The 23,759-nt window shown below is 27.1% G+C and overlaps 2 protein-coding genes across 2 annotated transcripts in view; one reads left to right on the top strand and one right to left on the bottom strand.

The window, feature by feature from the left end:
• Positions 1-8,161, bottom strand: part of LOC129956495 (sulfotransferase ssu-1-like) — a 41,548-nt gene extending 33,387 nt beyond the window's left edge. The window contains exon 1 of the mRNA XM_056068444.1: positions 8,104-8,161. The gene's annotated coding sequence lies outside the window, so the exon portion shown is untranslated. The remainder of the gene's footprint in view (positions 1-8,103) is intronic.
• On the top strand, positions 661-23,519 carry LOC129955901 (sodium/potassium/calcium exchanger 4-like). The gene is made up of 10 exons (XM_056068263.1): positions 661-1,011; positions 6,310-6,516; positions 9,650-9,733; positions 11,842-11,948; positions 12,037-12,137; positions 12,696-12,786; positions 14,920-15,118; positions 17,501-17,740; positions 19,596-19,697; positions 21,977-23,519. Exons 1-10 carry the CDS (start codon positions 873-875, stop codon positions 22,294-22,296), a joined length of 1,590 nt encoding a protein of 529 aa, XP_055924238.1. The 5' UTR covers positions 661-872; the 3' UTR covers positions 22,297-23,519.
• Positions 23,520-23,759: the final 240 nt, after the last annotated feature.

Raw genomic sequence — 23,759 nt, 5'->3', positions numbered from 1 at the left:
ACATTCATGTAAATATATTACCCTCTAAGTATCAAGTGAAAAGAAAAATTTATAATGAATAAATTTAACACTGTCCGATATCAATTCAAAAGCATTTATTCGTATGAAAAATACTTTTGAATTGATAAATGAAAATTTTTTCTCATACAATGACTCAAAGATACTTCTACACACAGTTTTCATTTTTTTAAATGATTCTTAGCAATCAAAGATCATAAATAATATGAAATGACAGCTATATTTCTACTGTTCTAACCACAGCAGCTAGAATTTTGCTGCAATAATGCTAGTTATATGCTAGCTGTTATACATTGATGAAAGATAGTAAACAATATATTGGGATGATTAATTTTTCTTCAAATCAAATTTATTGAATAAATTCTCGTTCATTCAACTTATATAACACTTGATAGATTCAAAAGTTTATCAGGTAAAACAGGGAAAGTGTTGGTGATTATATCAAGGAGTAGACGCTCTATATAAGATGTTTACAAAAATGCGATTGGTTGATTGAAGAACATTCAAGAGCTGTTGAGTAACTTGAGAACACTATTATAAATTTATTGACAAAGGTTTTCGATTTTGGGGTTATGACTTATCTATTATTTCAAAATCAGAATGCATTGATGCCGAAAACGTAAGCAAACAGATACAGAACTGCAAGTGCAAGGTGCAACGATAAGAAGTCGGAGAGAGCTTGAATCAGTTTCGTCTCCATAGCATTTCCACTACAACAAAAGAAACTAAAAGGAGTAAACAGAGAGTAACATCTTTGTCGGCATCAGATTCAATTTTATAAACTTATTGTTGTGTATGAGAAAGGATAGAGTAAAGTAATTCCCAATTAGCGTTACTGGATTGGAAATTATTCAATGGCCAAGAGAAACGTCATATCTAGGAAACTTAACTTTTTATATGTTTTACCATGTTTTGCAATAGTGTCATGTATTTTAACTCTCATGCGAGCTGATTTTGAAGAAGCCGGAGAAAAAGATTACCTTCGTCAAAAAAGTAAGAAAGTTTCGGTTTTCTTATTTGCTCAAAACAATGTCATAAAAAAAAGTCATAAAAATTGTCAGATTTGTAGTTGACAAAATTTTTTTAGTCCTCATATTATCGCATTTTAACAAAGTAAGTATTTTTTTTTCTTCTATTTTTTAATATGAAAAAAATATTAGATCAAGTAGGCAACAGTCAAAATAATTCTATCTCGAGATTTCGACGATTCTTCATGATTTAGACATCAAGAAGTCAGAAAATATTATGCTATCGAAGAATATGGTAATTTTAAAATTCTGTTTTATAACTTTAAAATAGCTGCAGGAAATTTGACGTGTAATCATTAAAGCTAGATTATATTTATATTTTTGACTGATTAATTAGAGTAAAAAAGCTCTTCTCTGAAAAAATATCCAATTTTGTTCAAATAATGTCAAAAGAAAGGATATATATTAAAAAGATTCCATTGAGCTTTAAGTATGCGGGTAAATATTATATACCTGTTAAATTATTTTATTTATAAGCTTGCATATTACTACTCAAATCCATAGAAAATGCATTTTTGATAATTGCATTTATTCGCACGCGCACTAGAGTTCCGCTAGAGTTATAAAATTTAATAAATATATCTAGATTAATAAATATATCTGATTGTGAGTACATCATTGCGACTATAATGAAAAATGAATTGTTAAAATAATTATTTAAATAAATGAAAAAATACTTTGGATAATGATCTATTGCTACTGAAAACATATTTCTTTCATTTATAAAATACCATCAAACTGTTTTCTTTAACATAAAAACTTCAAATTGAAAACACGCCAGCAACAGAGTTTCAGTAAAGAAACAAAGAATTTCTGATATTTAATACGATTTTTATTGATGTCAGCATGAAACAACTGTTTACATCTCAACACGATAACATTATCTGTGACCATATAATATATATGATATAAGTGGCAATAAATTATATACAAGAATTTCAAATTCATTTCACCCAATTTTAATTTTAACAGGAATAAAATTTAATGAATGGATAATCGTTAAAATGAAATAAATCTAAATGTCACAAAATTGATTACGTAGCATATACCATGTTTACTTCTAGTTTGCAAAACACGATGCAAAAAGAGTTTAAGAATTTTAATAAGTTTTTAAGTTGTGTCATTGTTACACAAGGTCAATAAAAGTAGCAACTGAAAGGTACAAAAAGAATTTTGATGTTTTTATTTTTATTTATAGCCTTATTGTTCTCATGATAATTGGCCAATGATTTCAATGGATTTTGTAAGTCTCTGAGCATAATATATTTTAAATATCAAAGTAATTCACTTTTGAAACCCATGAATTGCATAAACCTGACTAAATTCGTTCTTTATAACTTTATTCACTCAAATGTTTTTAAAATTTTCAAACCTTTCCATTTTCCAATTATCGAAATCAAACGTACCATTTCTTTTAATTTTCATTCTGGAAAAATCCCTGGGATTAATTGTTGAAACATCTTACACGCTTAATAATATCTTCTATAGTAATATAGCATATAGAAGTATAGTAATATACTTTTTCACTGAGTAATATAGTTTTCGAACAGATAAAATTTTGACAAATTATGCTTTATTTATTTAATACTCTAATGTTACTACTAAATTAATTCTTTAAAACGCGTTTATTTAATCACTTCGTTGATTTGTAAAAAATATTAATCAAATTGCGTTGTATGGTTTTCTTCATATTTCCATAACCAGTATAATTTTGTTCTGGGGGTCCATGACCCTAAAACAAATTTTATTATAAATCTGTGTTGATACATTATAGAAGAAATTATATTTGAAAGTAATATATTTCTAAATTGTTTCATTAGATGCATGTGCAAAGGAATCTTGCGTTCGATGGAATCTACAAAAGTAAATTCGAAATTCACAAAATAGTAATAGATTCTAATGTAAATGCATTCATTTAAAACTTCTTTTTCTTATTATATTTTCCTATGCAAATAAATAAAAATATATAGAAAAATGAGAATAGAAAAATCCATGCACTAATCTAAGGATCTACTTTTGTTCTTAATAAATATAAATATCCTTCCAATAATGACAGGATATAAACATCCTTCATTATTTTACTCTAAAATTTAGAAAAAAAATGAAAATCTTAAACTATAAATTCATTTCCAGTTCGTTGAAATAACTTGTAATTAGACTTTCATCATAAATAATACTCTTTTTGCTCAAAAAGCAGAGTATTTATCTTTTCAAAATAAAATTTAGAGATGAATATCACTAACGTATTATTCAACAAAATTTGTCTCATATGAGATACTAAAACTCCTATTCTTAAAATCAGTGGGATTTCCGTTACTTGTCACTATTTCCACGAAGATATGCAGAATATAATTGCATATTTTGGCAATGATGATGATGAATATTTATTCCTTAGCGATGATTCTTATTAATGCTAAATAATTGTGTTATTTTGTAAACTATTAATATTTAAGTAATGAAATTTCAATTGAAAATTTAAACTTCGATCATGACATTTTTACAAGATTAAAAAGTATTTGGTGCATTTATTTATAAATTTATTTTATTTTACTTTATTAAAGGTATCAAAACTCCTAACCTCTAACACTGCTAATTTACTGATTTAATGGGGAAAAAGATTTAATACTGAGAAAAAAAATTATTAAAGAGCATTAAATATCCTAAGAACACTTGACAGAAAGAAAAGAAGTCATTTCTTCTTTCAAGTAATAATAAATTCTAGTAAGTTTTACTATAAATTATAGTAATAAAAACTTCTTATCTCCAGGAGAGTTAAAATGTATATCTGATATTCTTGAGAATAAAAAAAAAACACCCAGATACTTCATTTTTTATCGTTTTATACTCATTTTAAACAATCCTAACTTCTTTAAAGTAGAGCAGTTTAGAAATACTTTACAAACAAAGTAATAAGGTTATCTTTTAGCAAATATTTTTAAGAAAACAAACACACTTTTTAAATCAGTTGAACAAAAGCTTGAATTATGGCCTATTTTACTTCTCACAGAAGGGTGAGAAAAGTGATAAAAAATGCTACAATTGGTAGCCAATAAGTTTATTAAATTTTGAAGACCTAAAACTTATTTTTCTATAAGGAAATAAGATTAGAATTGTATTGAATTTTGATTATCAATATTCTAATCAAATAAATATCAAACCTCTCATTGACAATCTCACACACTCATAATAGTGATAGCGGTTCGTTTGTAATGGGTTTACTGAGATAATCAAATACTTTAATTTAAAGTATGGATTTTGCAATCTGTTGTCGTTGAGTCTCAAAAAAAGCTTTATTATTGCTCTTCAAGAAAAAAAAATAGCTTCCTACGAATTAATTACTTTAAAATAAAAATTTATCATAGTGAATAGAAGTTGAAATACGCACTACTTATTAAAAAAATAAAACATAACGAAATTATCGTAATAGTCAAAAATATTCGGCAACGGGCTTTGATTAATTTCGACATTTTAGACTTCCATGGGTTCGATAAAAGTACTTTTGGAATTTTTCTGCATTTTTTAAATTCCGTAATTTTGACGTTTCCACCGATAAATTTGAAACAATTATCCAAAGAAAAAAATGTCATTTATTTTAAAACCAAAAATTATCTTTATGGTAATATTATGCTATTCTTTTCTCATGGCTTTCCACAAATTTTGGAAAAAATATTTTTACTTCTAGCCATAATAACTTGCTAACGATTTCTTTTAAATGAGTGACAATGCACATGTATATTAGTATAATAACTATCTTATATTTTCCTTGCATATGAATGGAAATACTGTATATCCTAAAAATCATTCCTTGATTTTTGTTATAGTCTGCACCAGGATATCTTAAAATTTTCCGGAACTCCAAGTAGAATGAAGCCGAAAAATATTAAACGTATGAAAACTCTAACGCTCTTTATTACTGGCAATGCGTAAATTTCGGAAAAAAATAAGAATAATTTATAAAAAAAACTTTAAAATATTTATCTCAATTTACTGGCTAAATATTTCTAATTCACCATTTTTAATTATAGTTGATTGGGCGAGGGTATATAACTAGAAACCAACTTTTAAATTTAATTTTCTATTTATAACTAGTTTCGAAAGAAATTCCAATGTTGCATTTATTCAAAATTAAATATTTCTTTATAATTAGTCAGCTGTGCAACACACATTAAAGTAGATGCAGTTTTAGAAGGAAAATTATATGTGAGTAGGCACAGTTCAAAACAGTGAACTCGAAATTCGTAAACTGTTGCTTGCCTCATGACTGCAAAACTTTTTTTTTTAACTTTGCGGGAAAAATCTTTTCAGTTCAAATATAGAGAAAATATTACCTATTGTCAATTTGACGCTCAGTTTTCCCAAAATGTCACTATTAAAAATAAAACCCAAAAACTGCTCCAAGTCTCCTAAGGATTTTTAAATTTGAGGACAAATATTTTGGAGTTCCTTGTATTTTACTTTGAATATTTAACTTAACCAAAATATCATTACATGTTCTGTAATATTATATGTATGATAAGCCCTGACGTCATTGGGGAAGAAGCTTATCTTGGAAAACGAAGGTAATAGAAAACAAGAGATATAGTGCTGGAAAGCAGATCATTCACAATCGCGCCATGCCAGAGGAATAGTTCCACTCTCTCAGCCATTAAGGCTTTTCATGAGCACTTTATGCAAGTGCCATTACAACTCCTCTCGGTGAACATCTGAGGTAGTTGATTGTGGTAGAAAACATCATTAACCACTATACACATACATACACAACGCATCCCAAGCCTCTATCCTTCTTCACCTACATATATTCATTCACCAACCAGCAAATAACACAAAGAAATTGGATTGGAAGGATATGAGGATGAGTTGGGTAACCATATGTTTCTAAACCTGACAACTACTTTGCATTGACGATCGATTTTGGAATGCTATATTTGGTACAGCATGGAGTGATCTTGAATGTTCAGTTAAAAGTAAAAAGGTTCTCGATTCTTTTGAAGATGTACAGTAAGTTATATTCAATTTCTTAATGGTACCGCTTCTGATAATGAACATCATTTCCTCTATAAACCTTGCTGCATGAATCTAGCACCAATGGAAAAAATTAGCAGAGAACACAGAACCTTTATGTGCAAAGCGAAATGGCCATTCGTTTATTTTTTTGTGAATATCCTCTTAAAGAAGTACTTTAATTTTTTGGTCATATGTATGAAATTATGATTAACATAAGGAAATGTGATAGAAACACTAATCGATTCTCTTTTGCTTTTAGGTCGTACACTTCTTGAGGCTGCAAATGGCACTTTGATTCAATGCATTCCATCAGGAATCGATGCATTTCCAAATGATTTCCTATCTCAAGAGGATCGGCAGAAGGGAGGTGTCATCATCCACATCCTCATTGCCACATATACTTGCGCCATGATTGGAATCGTGTGCCACGACTACTTTGTGCCGTCATTGGAAATCATATCAGAAAGTAATATTTCTTATCATTAACTTTTCTTATCTTTGATAGAAGGATTTGTTACAAACCAAAATCTATGCGGTGAATCCCCATGAAGCCAATAAAAATAGGAGTGGAAAAAAGACCACAGCTGTCATTAAAATGCTTCTTCCTTTAAAAGTAGAATCAAACTAAGTTTTTTCGATATATAAAATTAAGTACAACAAGCACGCAAGAAAAAACACAATATGTGTCTTTACGCATTTTAAAATCTGAATTGTATCGGCTTATTAAAAAAATAACAACAATTTAATCTTTGTTTTTTAATCTGGGATTTTGGTTTAACATTGATGGAAAAATCCTTGTTTCTGGGATTGCATTATATAACAGTTTTTGAGTAGAAGCAATTGAAATAAAATGATTGTTTCATATTTAAATAATATTTCGTTTTTCAATCTATTATAATCGATAAAAGTGGATTTCTTCGTATCTTCTATCCGCTTTATTTAGTTTTGTCTTCTAAAATGTCAAAATGAGTCTATATTTTTGACGAAATGTGGTTTATTATTCTCTTTATAGTATCTTTCTTTATTCAAATTATTAAATCTTTCATCGTTGTTTATTTTATTAAATCTTTAATCATTTGCGATATATTATTTATCGATTTTCAAAATATTAATCCTAAAGAACGTATCATTTATAAGGAATCATATTAATAATTCAGGAACGACTATGCACTTAAAAAAAATAAAATACTGATGACGGACGATAACTTAACGTATTCACCCGTCATCGGTACAGCATTCGAAAAACAACCAACCACCTGCTATTGCATTTCCTAAAAAATTATTTACCTACACAAAATTATAATGTAAGAAATCGTTTGTAAAACTTTAAAAAAAAAGCAAATTTTATTCTAAATATGCCTTGTGGCACTAGTTTAACAATTTCACTTTATATTCTTTACAAAATAAAAGGTAATATTTAAACAAATCTTTGTTTAAATATTTACGATAGTCCATCCCTTTTAAATAACTAATACTATTTACACTAATTAAATAGAATATAAATATGTTAATTAATAGAATATAAATATGTTAATATTTATATGTTCTGAAATTCATTCCAACCTCGTATGTTACATTACGACATTTAACCTATAATCAAGAAGGCATATTTTCCAGAAAACTTCGATGTCAGTTGCTTATTGATCAGAGAAAAAAAATTAATCATCACTTATTTGTAGAAAGATCTGAAATCATTATTTGCCAAGAAATCTCAAATGGAAAATACATGTTGCAAAAGTAAAATTTAATCAACTAAGAAAAAAGAACTTCAGAATTTGGCATATGTAGATATTTATAAATATTTACAAACTTTAAAAATAATATTAAATCAGTGCAATTCTTGTACTACATTTAAAAGACTTCGAACAAATTTAAGAGATAGTTAATTTGCCTAAAAAATTAAATTATTCATTTGTTTGCTAAATCTTACTTACCAAATGCGAAAAAACATTGCTTGAAAATGTTCCAATTCAGAAGTTAATTAATTGTTTAATTTTATACAAGCAGGCGTAGAAAGATCATTGAAAAATGACTGATACATAAAATTCCATACCTTGAATCAGTATATCCTTAATCATTATCAGGAGATATCTGAAAAAGACAGCATCCATCTGTTGGAATCTTAGCCACTTGAGAGGGAAAAATTGTTTCTTTCTCTTTTACGATTTAACAGATATATTAATTTAAACATTGATCTACCTCTTGTACTGAAGTATTTCAAAAGTTTTGTCCTCAATTTTCGAATTAAAAAAATAACCACGCTTTTCTCGTTTATGAAAACGAAAGTATTTAACGGCAAAGAGATGTCCATTATTTTTAAATAGTAAATTGAAATACTTTCATGTATATTAATATAAAGGTAATAAAAATTTAGTTCAGCAAAATTGAGCTTAAAATTCTTTGATTATCACAACTTTCAGACGAATTACAGAAGAAATTTAACAAACGATAAATTCGCTTAATTCAGACGATATTTTTAAAAAAATAATTAACTGTCAGAGAAAATGTTGCAAGCTAATTTTATACATATTCCATTTCCACTAAAATCAGAATTCTATATTAATTTAGTACAATTCGTTTTTATGTAATAAAAAATATACAAAGTACAAGTTGCCAATTACAGATTATAGAATAATTGAAAATTTATTGTTCTTTCAAACGATATTTTTCTTTGCTTCGGTTAATATTTTGCAAACGAATTTTTAATCAAATTCTTAATTTTGGAAAAAATTATGCACGTTTTTAAACAATAATTATACAAGAAGTTAAGGAAATATTTTTTGTTTAGTTTATTGAAATCCGTACTTCTAATTCAAATTATAGAATAATTGAAAATTTATTATTCTTTCAATATGTTCAATTTCTGCTGAATGTTTTGCAAACGAATTTTACCTCTAATTCTTAATTTTTAAAACAATTATATATTTTCTTAAGCAATAATTATACAGTAAGTGAAAAATACATATTTTTTATTTTAGTTTATTCAGATCCATACTTTTACAACGATTGAGTTGTAAAAGTATGACGTTTCCAAAAAAAAGCATACATAAATATAACTTTTTTGTTTTTTGTTTTATGAAGAATGCAATCGCTGAGTATATGAATTTTGTTCAACATATTTTTAAGGCATTCTGAAAGAAAAATGTATATCATCATTTCATGTAAATGGTTTAAAATGAACACACCGTGTGTATTATAATATACACTGTTACACTCATATTTACAGCAACCAATTTTAAATACCAGCAAGTTCGTTAGGACTATTAGTTTTTAATTTCAATTCAATTTACTAAACATTCCTTGATATCCTTGATTCTTTAAACAAAATATTTTTAAGTATGAAATTTTGATTGATTATCAATCCATGCTATTTTTAGCATGATATTTGCTCTGTTTATTGTGTACATAACTTTCATAATGGATTCAAATCAGTCAATATCATATTGATATGAAAAAATAACTGTTCTAATAATATATTGTCTCATGCAGTCCTGTAATTTAACTTTTTTATTCCTTTAAAAGGCCTATTAATTTAAATTTTGAAATCATATAGGACATTTTATTTGTGTTATATGAGCCCAAATTTGATTTTTGTTTAGAGATAAAACTCCCACCAGATATCGCAGGTGCAACATTTATGGCTATTGGAACTTCTGCACCAGAACTATTTTCATCAATTACAGGTTAGTAAAAGTTTTTATTTAAAAAAGGTTTTTAAATTGCTTATGGTTATTTTAAATAACCATAAGCAATTAGTATTTGTAATTAAGAACCAATAAAAATTTTTACGTACGAAGTTGTAGACTAAACAAACTGCTCCTCGTTTTTTTTAATTATTTTATTTATTTATTTTTTATTTTGGAATTATAGGTTTAGAGGAATTATTATGTTTAAAGTATTTGCTAAAAAAATTGCCAAAGCAAAGTTTCGAATAAATTATTCTATAAAATTCACAGATCATTATTTAATGAAACTAAGCTCTAACTTTTCAAAAATATAAATATACTTATAAAAATAATGGCAATATAAATATAAATATAGCTGACAAAAATATTCATAATAGCATCATAATTAGGATATAAAATAAATGATATTATTCTCTCATTAAAATACATAAAATATGTGTTTTAATAATTTTATTTTGTAGATAATATGCTTATTTTAAAGCACTCTACGATGTAATGCAATATATGATAGAATGTTTATTATGTATTTGGTATTCGGTATTTCAAAACACTTAGTACGGATACTCTTACTTTCGAGAAACGATATCTTGACATATCTTGACTATCTGACTGCGCTGTAAACATGTATTTCAACTCATTGGTAAACAAAGTAACACGTGTTGAGATCTTCGAAAGCTCCAATAATTTTGTATTGTGATTTATTTTGTGCACAAATTTATATCAATTGTTAACTGGTGGGGCCAGTATAAAGATGTGTTGTAGCTCATTATAATAGAGAATAAATGTTGTTGCCAGTATAAATATGTGTTTTAGTGCATAATAAAGAAGATGTATAATGTTGTCTATATAAATTAATTTCTCAAAACACTGGCCTGCAAAGAAGAATATATCTGAGGTATATAAAAACGGTAAGAAAGGATGCATTCGCATGTCAAAAGATGAACTCCTTTTCGATGTATGTATTAGCTTGCATTTTTAGCAATGAAACATATTCTTCTCTCTCTCTCTGTTCCTCATTCAGCAAACGGCTTTCCTAAATTCTGCTTTGCAGGCCAATACTAAGTACAGAAAAGCAAAAATACTGACAGTAAAGGTTAAAACTGTTTTAAAACTGCTCATAAAATGCATCTTGAATATAAAATTTTTGCCCCCCTTTCTGAAAGACTTTTTTTTTCTTATTTTGCTTATATAATTATGCAATTCTTTATAAAGTTTTTGATGAATTAAATTACACACTCACGTCGTAATGAATTGCAAGATAGCATTACATTGGAAATCGGAATCGATAAAATTGTTTAGGGACAGCCTATGCATAATAATGAAATATTTAAGATTTGAAAAATGCATTTTATTGAATCACATGTTTTTTTTAACTCGTAAGAAGTTTTTATTTTATAATATATTAGTCAAAACGCATTTTTGAAACTTTTTTTTTCTACATTCTATTTTTCATTCCTAAATTATTATCATTAACATTAAATAAAATAAAATTAAATTTTATCTGAAATCGATTACCAAACAACATAATTCACGTGTTTTCAAGATTTTATTTTTAAACAAATTCTTAAAAACATTAAAATATACTATTGCCATCGTCCAAATTTTCAAAACTTCTCTAATAGCACATGATATTTCGCGATAGCTTCATGATGTTATCCGATATTCGTAATACTGTACAATATCGTGAAGATATTCTAACAGTATTATTGGGCATTTTCTGCAAGTTGGAGTAACCATCAGGAAATGAATAAAGAATTAATAATAAATCAAGTACGTGTGTAATATGCATTAATTGCATGCCAGCGATTAACTTCCAAAACATTCAGCAAAGATATCATGCTTATTTAAAGCAGCGATTAATCAAAGATATCATGTTAGTCGATTGACTATGTTCGTCAATACAATGGGGTTAAGCTTAAAATTCCTTAATATCGTGCAGTTAAATCAAAAGTTCTCAATGGCATACGGTTAATACAAAAAAGGTAAAGAATTCCGAATTATATCTTAAACACGAAAATCATACGTGAAAAACGTATAAAGAAGTAAAGATGAAGAAAAAGGCTTTAATTCTGCTTATTAATATGATTCGTTTCCTTTGTGCCCAGGATCATTCATAACTGAAGGTGATATAGGTGTTGGTACCATCATTGGATCAGCAGTTTTCAACATTGTGGGAGTGACAGGCATGGTCGGCATTGTTTTGTGGAAGAAAGTAAGCCTTCCTCCAATTCAATTTGCATTTGAAACAAATCTTAATTTTAATTCAATCGATTTATATAGCTTCTTTAATTCATCTGTAGGTATTGGATATAGACTGGTATCCCATTGCTAGAGATTGCATAGCATATGGCGTAACAGTGTTCACCCTCATCTGGATCATTGCAGATAACATCATTCATTGGTTATTCACTCTTTCACTTGTTTTTTACAGAATTGAATTATTAATAATGTTTATATAAAAGTAAACAAATACTCGGCGCTGTCTGGTTTTTTTTCTATTAAAATACTGATTAGAGTGGAAATTAAGCAATATTATATAAATACTATAAATTAATAAGATAATTCACAAAATAAAAGCGATTTTATGCAGAAACATTTGGAAAGCAGCGAGTTATTACGGTAACTTAATTTTTGTATCAATTGTGAATTCTAACTTCTATAAATCGCAAAATAGAAATTTTCTAAAAGTTAACTTTGTCTTGAGAAATATGATATAAGAATAAAATGAAGAGTGTTTAAGTAATTAATAATATTCTCTTTTCTTGGACTTAAAATATGGTTAAACTTCAATTTATAAGACAATAGCATAACTAAAATATATATTTTGCTTGTAATATAAGTTTTTGTTTTCTCAGCTAAATGTTATTATAAACTTTTTTTTTTTCTTTTCAAGTAAAATGTCTTTATATAAAAATTTTTTTTAATAAAAAAGTACTTATTTTTACTTCTTTTGTTTTAGGTGGGAAGCTCTCGTTTTACTACTCATTTTCGCCTTGTATATTATCGTTATTTATTTTAATCGAACCATAGAAATATGGAGTAGAGATCTGGTAATATATGATATTTATTTTCGTTTCTTCTTCAAATATTCTTTAATATATAAAATGATATGTGTTTTTTTATTAGTAAATGCACTCAAATGAAAATTACAAACAAACGATTAATTTGATGAATGATTTACAAAAGATTATGAATTCAATGTATTATTTGAAATCTGTCCTTGCTGTTATATATTTAAAAAAATGTTTGTTTTTTTAAAAAAAACAGAATATTTAATTAGATACATATTAATAAAATTTATTTACTTATAAAATATTTTCCTCATACTTTTTGTTTGATATCTGTATAATTTATGAGATGTATAAAAAAATGAAGTTATAATATCGCAAAATTTAAAAGATAGGTGAATTGGATTTTTGCACTTTTAATAGATACATGATGTCATGGAACTGATCTCCATTAGAAAGGTTCATGTGCACAATGAACCTAACATTTTAAAAACAATTAAAATAACAGACTTTAACGTCTGACAATTTTACGGAATCATGGACATGATATTACATCTAAATGATTTATATAAAGTTGAATATAACCAATATTTTCACAAACAGTTGGTGGCAGAAGGCGACTAATATTAAATAAATTTAAACTAATTCTTTTTCTTACATGCTAATCTTATCATAATGCATAAATTTATAACAGAGTTTTAATCCAACTATTATGATATGATTATGTATCAAGAAGCAACACATGCCTAGGATGTATCTCAGTACCACAATTACAAACTTGTAGGCAACTTAGAAAGCATTCAGTTGTCTTGAAATAATCCAGCAATAAAATGTACACAAGAAATATCGATAACGAAAAGCCTCCGCTTAAATGATTGTGCGTTTTAAATGCCAAAGAAGTTTTAACGATTCTATGGGAAATTGGTTTCAGTTTTTAAAGTGAGACAATATTTCAATAGTCTCTGCAACCACTATTGTATGCTACTAATTTCATTTTTTTAATATTTTTAGTTATCTATTTTATCTAAATATTTAATACCATAAAAGAAATAATCCAAATTACATTTGGTATCTAAATTAAGGGGAAAAAATCTGTGTTAATCCGAAGTTACAATAGGGCCAGAATAAAAAAAAAATTATAGGGCCAGAGAAAAGAAAATTCTTCCTGTTAATATGTCCCATCTGTAAAATATTATTTTTAACTTAGATAGAAATGTATATTGCAATAATATTCCTCGGTTTCATTTCACATGAGAATAGAATATGAAACAGAAGATTGCAGTTTTATTATTATTATTATTGAAAGTTCGACCAGAAGTTTGAAATGTGTTAAGGTATAATAACAATTATTCTTTTCTGCCGATTGTTCATTCTAAAACTTAAGGAAGAATATCAAGATGTGAAAATGATCTCGCAGAAATTCTGCTTCCAAGGATATTAGAGGTTTAGTTATATTATACGGTATCGCACTGTAAAAAGTATACGTAGGTACATGGCTAAGATTCAAATGCTTGAAATTGCATTTGGTCAAAAAGGAGAGACAGAATTCACGCGCATAGAGTGACTAAAGAACCGCAGATAAAGTATCTGTAAAGCTTCTAATAGTTTAATCTAAAAATAATGAAAGACTAATATTATTAGCATTCTATGCATATGTAAAGGGTGTCTATAAAATAAATTTCCTTGTTTGGAAGTGCTAAATTTTATATAAAAATTGTAGGAAGCAAGGAGAAAGAAACATGCGAAACATTGAGGAACAAAAAATCAATATTTTGAGGCTATCAGAACGAAAACGGGTCACAATGAACACAGGAAAAATGAACTATGCGAAATTTCATTAATGTTCCAATAATAAAAAAAAGGCACATATGGAAATGAATAACAAACTGTCTGAAACTCATAGAAAATAATCATTTTATAATCAACTTTAAGATCCTCAGGCTTACTAGCAACATTTTCAATGCGCTCGTTGCATCGTCAACTTCTGGTAGAGTTTCTCTTTCTATTTCTATGCGGAATTCATTCACCTATGCCCTCCACAATCAGCATCTGAAATTTCATTTCATGTTGTCTGCCATAATGCATTAAATTTCCGACATCTTTTGTAAACATTCTGCACGATTTGGAATAAAAGTGCTTTAAATAAAATATGCAATATTTTTAATGCAATTGTAGGTAGAGAGGTTTCAAGAAAGTAGCTGGTGCCGTTGTTGTTACAATAGTGAAGAAAGCCCGCTCTTAAATGGCATTGTACCTGAAATTATGGAATCTCAAAAACGAGATAGGAGACTGGAAAGAGACAGCTTTAGCGTGGAATTTACAGCCAGTAAAGAAGAAGAGGTCTTGAGACAAGAAACAGTCGCCAGGAAGCTTAGTAAGTATAAAAGAAAAAAATATACAACCATGTTCATTCTACTTTCTGACAAACATAAACTGTATGGAAAATTTTGTGCGCGGTTGCGGCGTATAATTAAGATAATCATGTATGTATTTTGGAATAGGACCTTTTCTCGTTTACCGATTTTAATTAAAAATTGATACATATCTTCCATTCTGGTCAACCTCATGGGAAAAGAAACAAATTTTATTAGTTGTGCTCTTGAATTTTCGTAGGCTCACATACCGATAGATTATCAATACAATCTCTTTTTTTCTTTCTTTTTGTCGTTTTCGTTGTTGTTATTGTTTTAAAATGTGCAATTACATGAAATAAATCTTCAAATTGAATTCCTTGATTGTCATAGAACCTTCTTGTTTTTGCGCATTTTATAGGAGAAAGTAATAATTCAACTTATATATAAAAGCATTGGCAAAGAATAGAGTTATTTTAAAATTTCCTTGTTTATTAACAAAATGTAGGAGAATATCTATTAACTTTAAAAAGAGCCCAGTTTTAATGAAATTGTGATAATTTGGAAGCATCAAATAAAAAATAATAAGCGAATATGTGAAGCAGTAACCAAATGGGCCATTCCTTGAAATTTCTCGAGAGAGGTTCTCATAAACTACTCAGCGAGAAAATTGCAGTATGTTTCTTTCTAAAAAATTATATTGTAATGGGTTTTTTCTTATTTTTATTTTTATTTTTCAAAACGTTATTATGGTAAGAAAAATTTCATTGATGTAAAGAAAAAGTATACTTTAATCGTTTCATTTCAATTTTCGCTGTTGTAGTAATATATACTGATACTACGAAAAAAGAATCATGTTTATATCAGTGGGAGTAATGGTCTCCCGAAAACTTTCCCTCATACTCTTTAATAAAGGAGTTATACCAGAGCATGGTATAACACCTATTTCTTAACAAATGCACGCCAGTGCCATGCAAGGTATACATTTGTAATCCTTGGCGTAAAATTACCATTTTTATTGAATCTATCATGCCTACTTTAGAGGGTTATTTGGCGATTAATCCTGGCATGCGGTTAATAACATTCGAAAATCGAATTTGGGATTTGGATGCATTTTTTCCAATCAGTTAAAAAAATTTGTTACAAAATTCCATACCAAATTTTATATATTTAACTCTTAGCGTTTTTAAATTATCGCTTTTACATATTTCTCAAAATACAAACAGACAGACAATCAACAACTCATTGGATTCGGTTCAAAATTTGATGGGTGTCTACACTATAGATGTTAAATCTGTGTACCGAATTTTATCTATCTAGCTCTCTTCGTTTAGTAGTTATCTTGTTAAATTACATTCGAACAGCAGAACAGACAGACTTCCTCTGAACCGATTTTGCGCAAAATTTGATAAAATCAACATATTAGGGTAAAGATGAATACAAAATTTCATTCCTCTTGCTCAAAGCGTTTTTGAGTTATTATTGTCACAGACGGACATACAGAAGAAATTTTTTAAAATGTGTTTTTCGAACTCAAGGATGTCTAAAACATAAAGATGCGTTAAAATCTCGAGTTCAAATTTTTTGACGATTACTACACTTGACGATTACTACACTTTCTCTATACTATGTATACTAGAATGTAAAAAAGATTTATACGCAAATATAAAAAATCTTAGGAAAAAATTTAAGACACTGCGAAAATAATAACCTTCACTTCTATCTTGTTTTTTATAACCATGAACAAAGTCTAACAAAATTTAACGTATTTATTTAAAACTTGCAAAAATATTAAAGCATCAAAAATATTTTTTTTTTTCCTTATGTAAAAAGGCCTAAAAAGGAATATTTCTCACATTAGTGAGAAATATTTTCTGGAAAAAAATATGTTTGATTAAGAAATGTTTTTTTTTAAACCTTTCTTTAGAACGTAAAAACAGAAACGAAATATTTGCAACGATAGTATTAAAACCCTGCCCACCGAATTTACTTCTTAATTAAATGACATAACCTATTTAGGACATTAATTATTATTTAGTTCGTATAATAATATAAGTGGTATTTGAGATATTGAAGCATTTCTATGCGATTTTTATATTTATTTTTTTTAATTATAGATTTAGAGCAAAAATTTAGCAATTCAATGAATGTCAGCCAAATAATTGTATGAGAAGGGATTAAGGCTGAAAGAAATTACGAAAGATTGATCATTTTGCCTACCGAAGTAAAGTTATGATTCATTTTCAAAAATTGTTATTTTCAATTATAATCTTCTTTGAAATGCTTATTCGGGCAATAGATTCTTCTCTCTGTTTTCAACTAATGAAGGTGGCCTTGATGAAAGCACCACAGTTATTACAAAACATGGATAACATTTATTCTTAAGTAGATTCTTTCCATTGCAGGTGAAATTCTTTGGAGCGGTGAGCATACCAAAAGTGGTACCTTATGCGTATCACCTGCCGAAGGAGGATGGAAGATGTTTTGGTGGCTCGTTTTGTATCCAGCAAGACTTATCTTCTTTTGCACAATTCCTGACAGCAGAAAACCCAAACTGTACAGTCTCTTTCCTCTCACATTCTCCATCTCCGTACTCTGGATAGGTGTACTGTCCTATTTAGCCGTCTGGATGGTTACAGTTATAGGTAAATTTTATATATTAATTTAATCAATAATTTAATTATGTGCGTAATAGTGAAATCCATCAACAATGTAACACAGTTGTTAATAAAGTTTTCAATAATTAAAGAATTCGCTTAAAAATGTCATACACCTTTTCGTAGTAGGAAAACATCTTAAAATACTGTCTTTAACTCAGTATTGATTTCCCTGCTGTTGTGCACAAGTAGTAACAAAGCAGATTCATTTCTACACAATACGGTTTGTGAAAAGAAGAAGGTGCTATCGAAAATGAAGTTCCAAAATTGTCAGAAGGTTAAAGGTCTAGAAATCAAATAATTTTCCATTGCATTAAAACTTTCAGCAATGCAGATATTTAAAAATAAATTTTAAAAAAATTATTTTTAAAAGACAATTAATGATAGATAAAAATTAAATTTACAAATTTACGTTATACCTATTTGTTTTTTTAATTAGGAAGAAAAAAAAATTCTTTATTTGTGTAATAATTTTGACAATACACTTTCAGGATTTTTTTACTTTTCAATTGCTGTTGCGAAAATTTTAAATGAGAATAGAACTATAGGAAATGCAATTAAAAATTTTATTTTAATATTCCATTTTTTCATTAAAATTTAATCAAAAATTAATAATTGTTTAGATGTGATTTTTTTAAAAACATACTAACATCAAATCATTATTTCTTATAAACTTATAATTAAATTATTCAAAATTAATTAAAAAAAGCAAAATTTAAAATATGCTAAAAAGAATTCGAAATGTTAACATTATACTATGGGGTGTTGCAATTTATATTGTACAGCACCCCTTGATAACAATGCACGATTTTAAGTTCTATGCGCATGTGCATCGAGCTATATTATTTCTAATTTAATCCGACACAAAAAATAAATAATTTCCATAAAGATCTCAAGTGTCTCATGATTCTTCAATACATTCCCAAACATAAAGTATCATCTAACAGAACAATGAAAAAAAAATCTATCAAAATGGATAAAATAATGTTTATTTACTTCTGAAAGAGATGATATTTAAAAAACGAATAAAATCTTACAGATGCACAGAATCAGAAACATTATCTTTATAGCCATCGCAATAAAAAAAAAAAAAAAATGTCCTAGCGTGAAACAACAAAAAACGAAAAAAATTTATTTACTCAAATGTATTCCCAATAAGTTCACTTACCTGTGTAGTACGTTTCAATGTGTCTATTTTAAGTTCATTCATAACAACAGGCGTTAACTTTATTATTCTTTCATAAAACTATGAAATAAATAAAATTTTGAAACAAATTCAATAAGTTCCATTGAAATTTTAAATTAACAGAAAATCTGCACAAATATAAAGAAATTAAAAAGAAACCTTAAAGTGCTAAATATTTGTGCATAAAATATATATGATATATGATATTTTTTAAAGCTTTATTAATTTTTTTTCTCTTCAACAACTAAGTATGATAAATTTTTTTCTAATTAAATACAAAATTTTTATACTTTTACTTGATGTTTATTACAGCAATAAGTCAGTTCTTAAAAATAAAGCTTCTTAAAACTGAAACTGAATCATTTCTATTGTATTACATTTCTTATTCATTCCGATTTTTCAGTTAAAATTCAGTTCAATTTTGTTCAAAGTAAAGCAGTTTTCATTCTTATTTAGACTTTTCTTACCATAGATATCAATAAAATAATATATTTTCCTTTTATATAAATTATGTTAACTACTTTACAAAATGTTATATGTTATATATATTTCCTTTTATATAAATTATGTTATGTTAACTACTTTACAATTATTTTAAATTATACTCTCCTAATTTATTTATTTTTAATTTGATGTATATATATTTTTTTCATGTAGGATATACATTCAATGTGCCTGATTCAGTGTCTGGTTTAACAATCTTAGCAGCAGGAACAAGTATTCCTGAAATCATATCTAGTATCATTGTAGCACAAAATGGTAAGTAAAAACTACTTTTGCTTTAATATTTTTAAAACCTCGACATAAAATTCTCTTTAAAAAATATTTTTTTTTTAAAAAAATGCATATTTACTTAATTTTTAAAATTAATTCAAATATTTTTAAGAAACTTACTACATTTCAGCAGGTATAGTCCAACATATAATCCAATCAATACATAGGCAATGTAATGCATTGATTGAAGAAACATGTGTGCCTTTAATTTGAAAAAGAGAAAGAGAATTTTATTAAAAATTCATGTTTATTTATTTGATCAGAATTTATATGCTATTCAACAATAAAGTTGCCCAAACGTAATATTAGCAAAATTCATTTTTATAATGAATTTATGTCATTGTGCTATAAGGTACGTTTTTCTCAAAATACTTTTTCTTGCAACATACTTAAAGCCAAACTGATAACGTATTTAATTCAAGAAAAGCGATTCTAGTATTCTTGATAACAAAGTTCAAATAAATGGTATTTGAGCAGCTATGCAGATTAAGTTAATCACCTAAATAAATAACATTTTCTGGTGATAAAAAAGGGATAACAAGGCAATCTGGCTAGCTTTAAGTGCCAATAATCTCATCATATAGTGTCTAGAACATGCTAATAATATATTCTTATAATTATCTATTAATTCATTAACACTTCAAACTAAACATTTGTGGTTTGAAATAGAAATGCGACTTCATAGTACATCATGCTATCGGTAGCTGGTTTTCTCGTTATCAAGAAAATACAACGAAAAGCACATTTTACTGTTTAATAGTTTGAGAAAATTTAATATTAAATAATTAATTAAAATGCAGTGGCCCATTTTTACAAATTCTACACCAGTAAGGGGCAATCATTAATGGTTGTTTGATTTTAAATGCTTTAATGGTGATTCAGATAATCTCATATAAATCATTTAATGGTGTGTGAAGACATTTCAATATAAAAGGATTAATAGAACATGACCAATTCAAAAAACAACTGTATATGTAAGAAACTTAAAGCATTAAACTTCTGAAACTTGATCATTTTTTATTATATATGAGGCTTACCCAAAAATTTTTTCTGGGTAGTATAAAAAAGAAAATATACTTAATTGCATACAAACATTTATTGCAAAAAATACAGCAATCACTGAAATCCTTTTCAATATGTTCATTTATGGAATTGAAAGGTTTGCCGCATACTGTGGGATAGAATTCATATTCCTATATTATAGAAATGAACCACCAAATATATGAACCCATGTGTAATTACCACATGCATTTTATTGCATTTTTGCAGTTCTAATCAGAAATTGATTTTATTATTATTATTATTATTTACATGCCTATTAGAATACAGGTTGTGAAGAACCATCAGAATCCTTTCAAATATCTCGTCCATAAGTGGGAAAACTGTATCAAAAAATCATTACCATCATCATAATATTGATATAAAAATATCATAATGCATACATATATAAGTGCTTAACGTTTATTTAGTTTTAATGCTTTAATGATGATTCGGAGGATTCATTTAATAGCGAGAAAGTAGACAGGAAATGCATGTCGAGAATTCCGTCATCGTCTATTCGATATTGCGATAGAAATGTCAAACTGATTGCATATATTGATTTTTTTTTTTTTTTTTTTTTTTGTCCCGAGTCTAGCATTTGCTGCACAATTTCTGTGATAACCAATTCAGAATGTCTACAGAAAAATGACCACCTTCAGAAAGCTAACAATGCATCAATTGCTAATTCATGATGTTCAATTCTAAACAATTTAAGCATTTGATCAGCAGTAATTGGATTCAAAAACATCTTCACTGACATAAGTTCACAATGGGTGAAAGAAGGAATAGTATTAATACTTTGGAAAAGTGCTTACTGTAGCAAATTACTATTATGTTTTAGTTCTCTGGGCATTTACCTTTTGAGGGCACTTTAAATATAAACTGATTCTTATTTCCCAAGGGAATACAGTAATAGAGATGATATAATCACCAAAAGTAGAGGCTTCCTTAATACTGGATGAGAGAAGTAATTTTGCGATTGACCTTTTTACCATTGTTATTATTCACTGTGCTTGTCATTAATTTAAACTGGCAGAGTAACTTCATGGATTACCATCATAGAGAGTAACGTCTCTGTAGAAATATAAGGAACTGACTTTCTGGTCATGTCTATCATATATTTTGAATTAATATTCAAAATAAAATCTTCATAACCTTAAACTTTTATAACAGTGCTAACTTTATTTTATTCTTTAACTGAGTTATTTACAATTTTCTTACAGGTTATGGTAATATGGCTATTAGTAATCTTGTAGGAAGCAACACTTTTGACATATCCTTTTGTCTTGGAGCTCCCTGGCTTATAAAAACGTTGATTTCAGAAAAAGGCTATTTATTAGTATTCAGTTCTGCACTTACATATACAACTGCAACACTGCTCATCACTTTACTAGCTTTTGTTTTAGTCTTTGTGTTTTCAGGGTGGAAATTAAATAGAACTGTGGGTTTGATTTACTTCATAATGTATGTTATATTCGTAATAATCGCATGTATGTATGAGTTGAATGTTTTTGGTAACATAAATGCTGAAACTTGCAAATAGAAAAGGAACAGAATTTATTTGCGATAATGGACTTTTCAATAAAATCATGCATAAAAAGATTGCATCACGTACTGGGTTGTTTGGTAATATCATTGTGACCTTGAAGGATCATTTGCTGTATATATTCAAGATTTCACTGCTCAAGAAATTTTTTGTTTATTTCCATTAATCATTAAAATATTTTTCTAATGAGTATTCTTTTGTACTAAATTTATTTCTGTATGAAAGTTACACACATCAATTCAATGTTTTTTGCTTTGTTGTTATAAAAAAAATTTTAAGGGTGAAATAGTCATTATTGAAAAAAGTGTTGGATTTCATAAAGAGGAAATTGCCCTTCAGTGAAAATATTTTTCACCAATTAAAATTTGAAAAAAAAATTTAAAGTTAAACACTAATGCATAAATTAATGGAATGTTAATATAAAGTCATTGTTGCACAGTTTTGCCATTTTCCCAAAACAAAAGAATATTTAGTTGAGACAATTTCAGCTATTTCAACCTTTTGTTTTAGATTATCTAACAGAACAGAAAAATGCACTCATTACAAATTATATCATTTCCTAACATTCTGTAGACTATTCCTTATGAAATTCAAAACTATACTCCATTCAAATGAAAAATGCACATATAATACAAATGCACTTTTTTTTATCATCAATGATGCAATTTTTATACAAAAATGAAATAATCATTGTCAGTATTGATGTTTTCTATGGAATTGAGAACTGCAATGTTTTCTCATTCGTTGAAAATATTTTACAATAAGTCAAATTTATAAAATTTCGGAAAATAATACAAATTAATTAGAGATAAATATTGATACTAAAGCATATTAGATATTAATGTAAAGTTTCAACAATGTATGTTAACCATCCTAATATACTTGTACCTACTTTTGTACATAATTTTTAATAACTATTTTTGCTTTTTATTTTAGATTACCTAATAGAAAGACAATATTTTCAGAATTTTTATATCATTTCTGTAATGCCAATCATTTTCATTTTCAAAGCAATGTGCCAAATATTTTGAACTTATCTCAGATTTTTAGTATTATTAATAAGGCAAGGTATAACTGGATGGCATAAATAGCTTGATTCATCCAGTAACTAATGTTGCAGAATCAAAGTGTAAAGAAATACTATTAATATTATTGAAATTTATTTTACTGTAGAAAGCTGCTCACTCTTTTAAATAAAAATGTTTCAAAACAATGCTGAACATGTTTCCTCTATTATTGCTCTGTGTGGACTAAAAAAATATTTCAAATGTCTATAATATATGAAAAACAAAGTTGTCACAGGTTGGAATTTAACTCCATTGCATTTGAAAAAATTACTTATAACTACATTTAAAAAAAAACAAAAAAAAAAAAACAACATGCATTCTTCATATTTAACCTTCAACTATTTAATTTTAGCAAATATTAATAAATAGAATAATTAAATTTTTAATGTATAA

The sequence above is a fragment of the Argiope bruennichi genome, chromosome 1 (assembly GCF_947563725.1).
Source record: "Argiope bruennichi chromosome 1, qqArgBrue1.1, whole genome shotgun sequence".
NCBI lineage: Eukaryota > Metazoa > Arthropoda > Arachnida > Araneae > Araneidae > Argiope > Argiope bruennichi.
The sequence above is the reverse complement of the archived record's forward strand: the minus strand, read 5'-3'. Positions and strand labels throughout refer to the sequence as shown.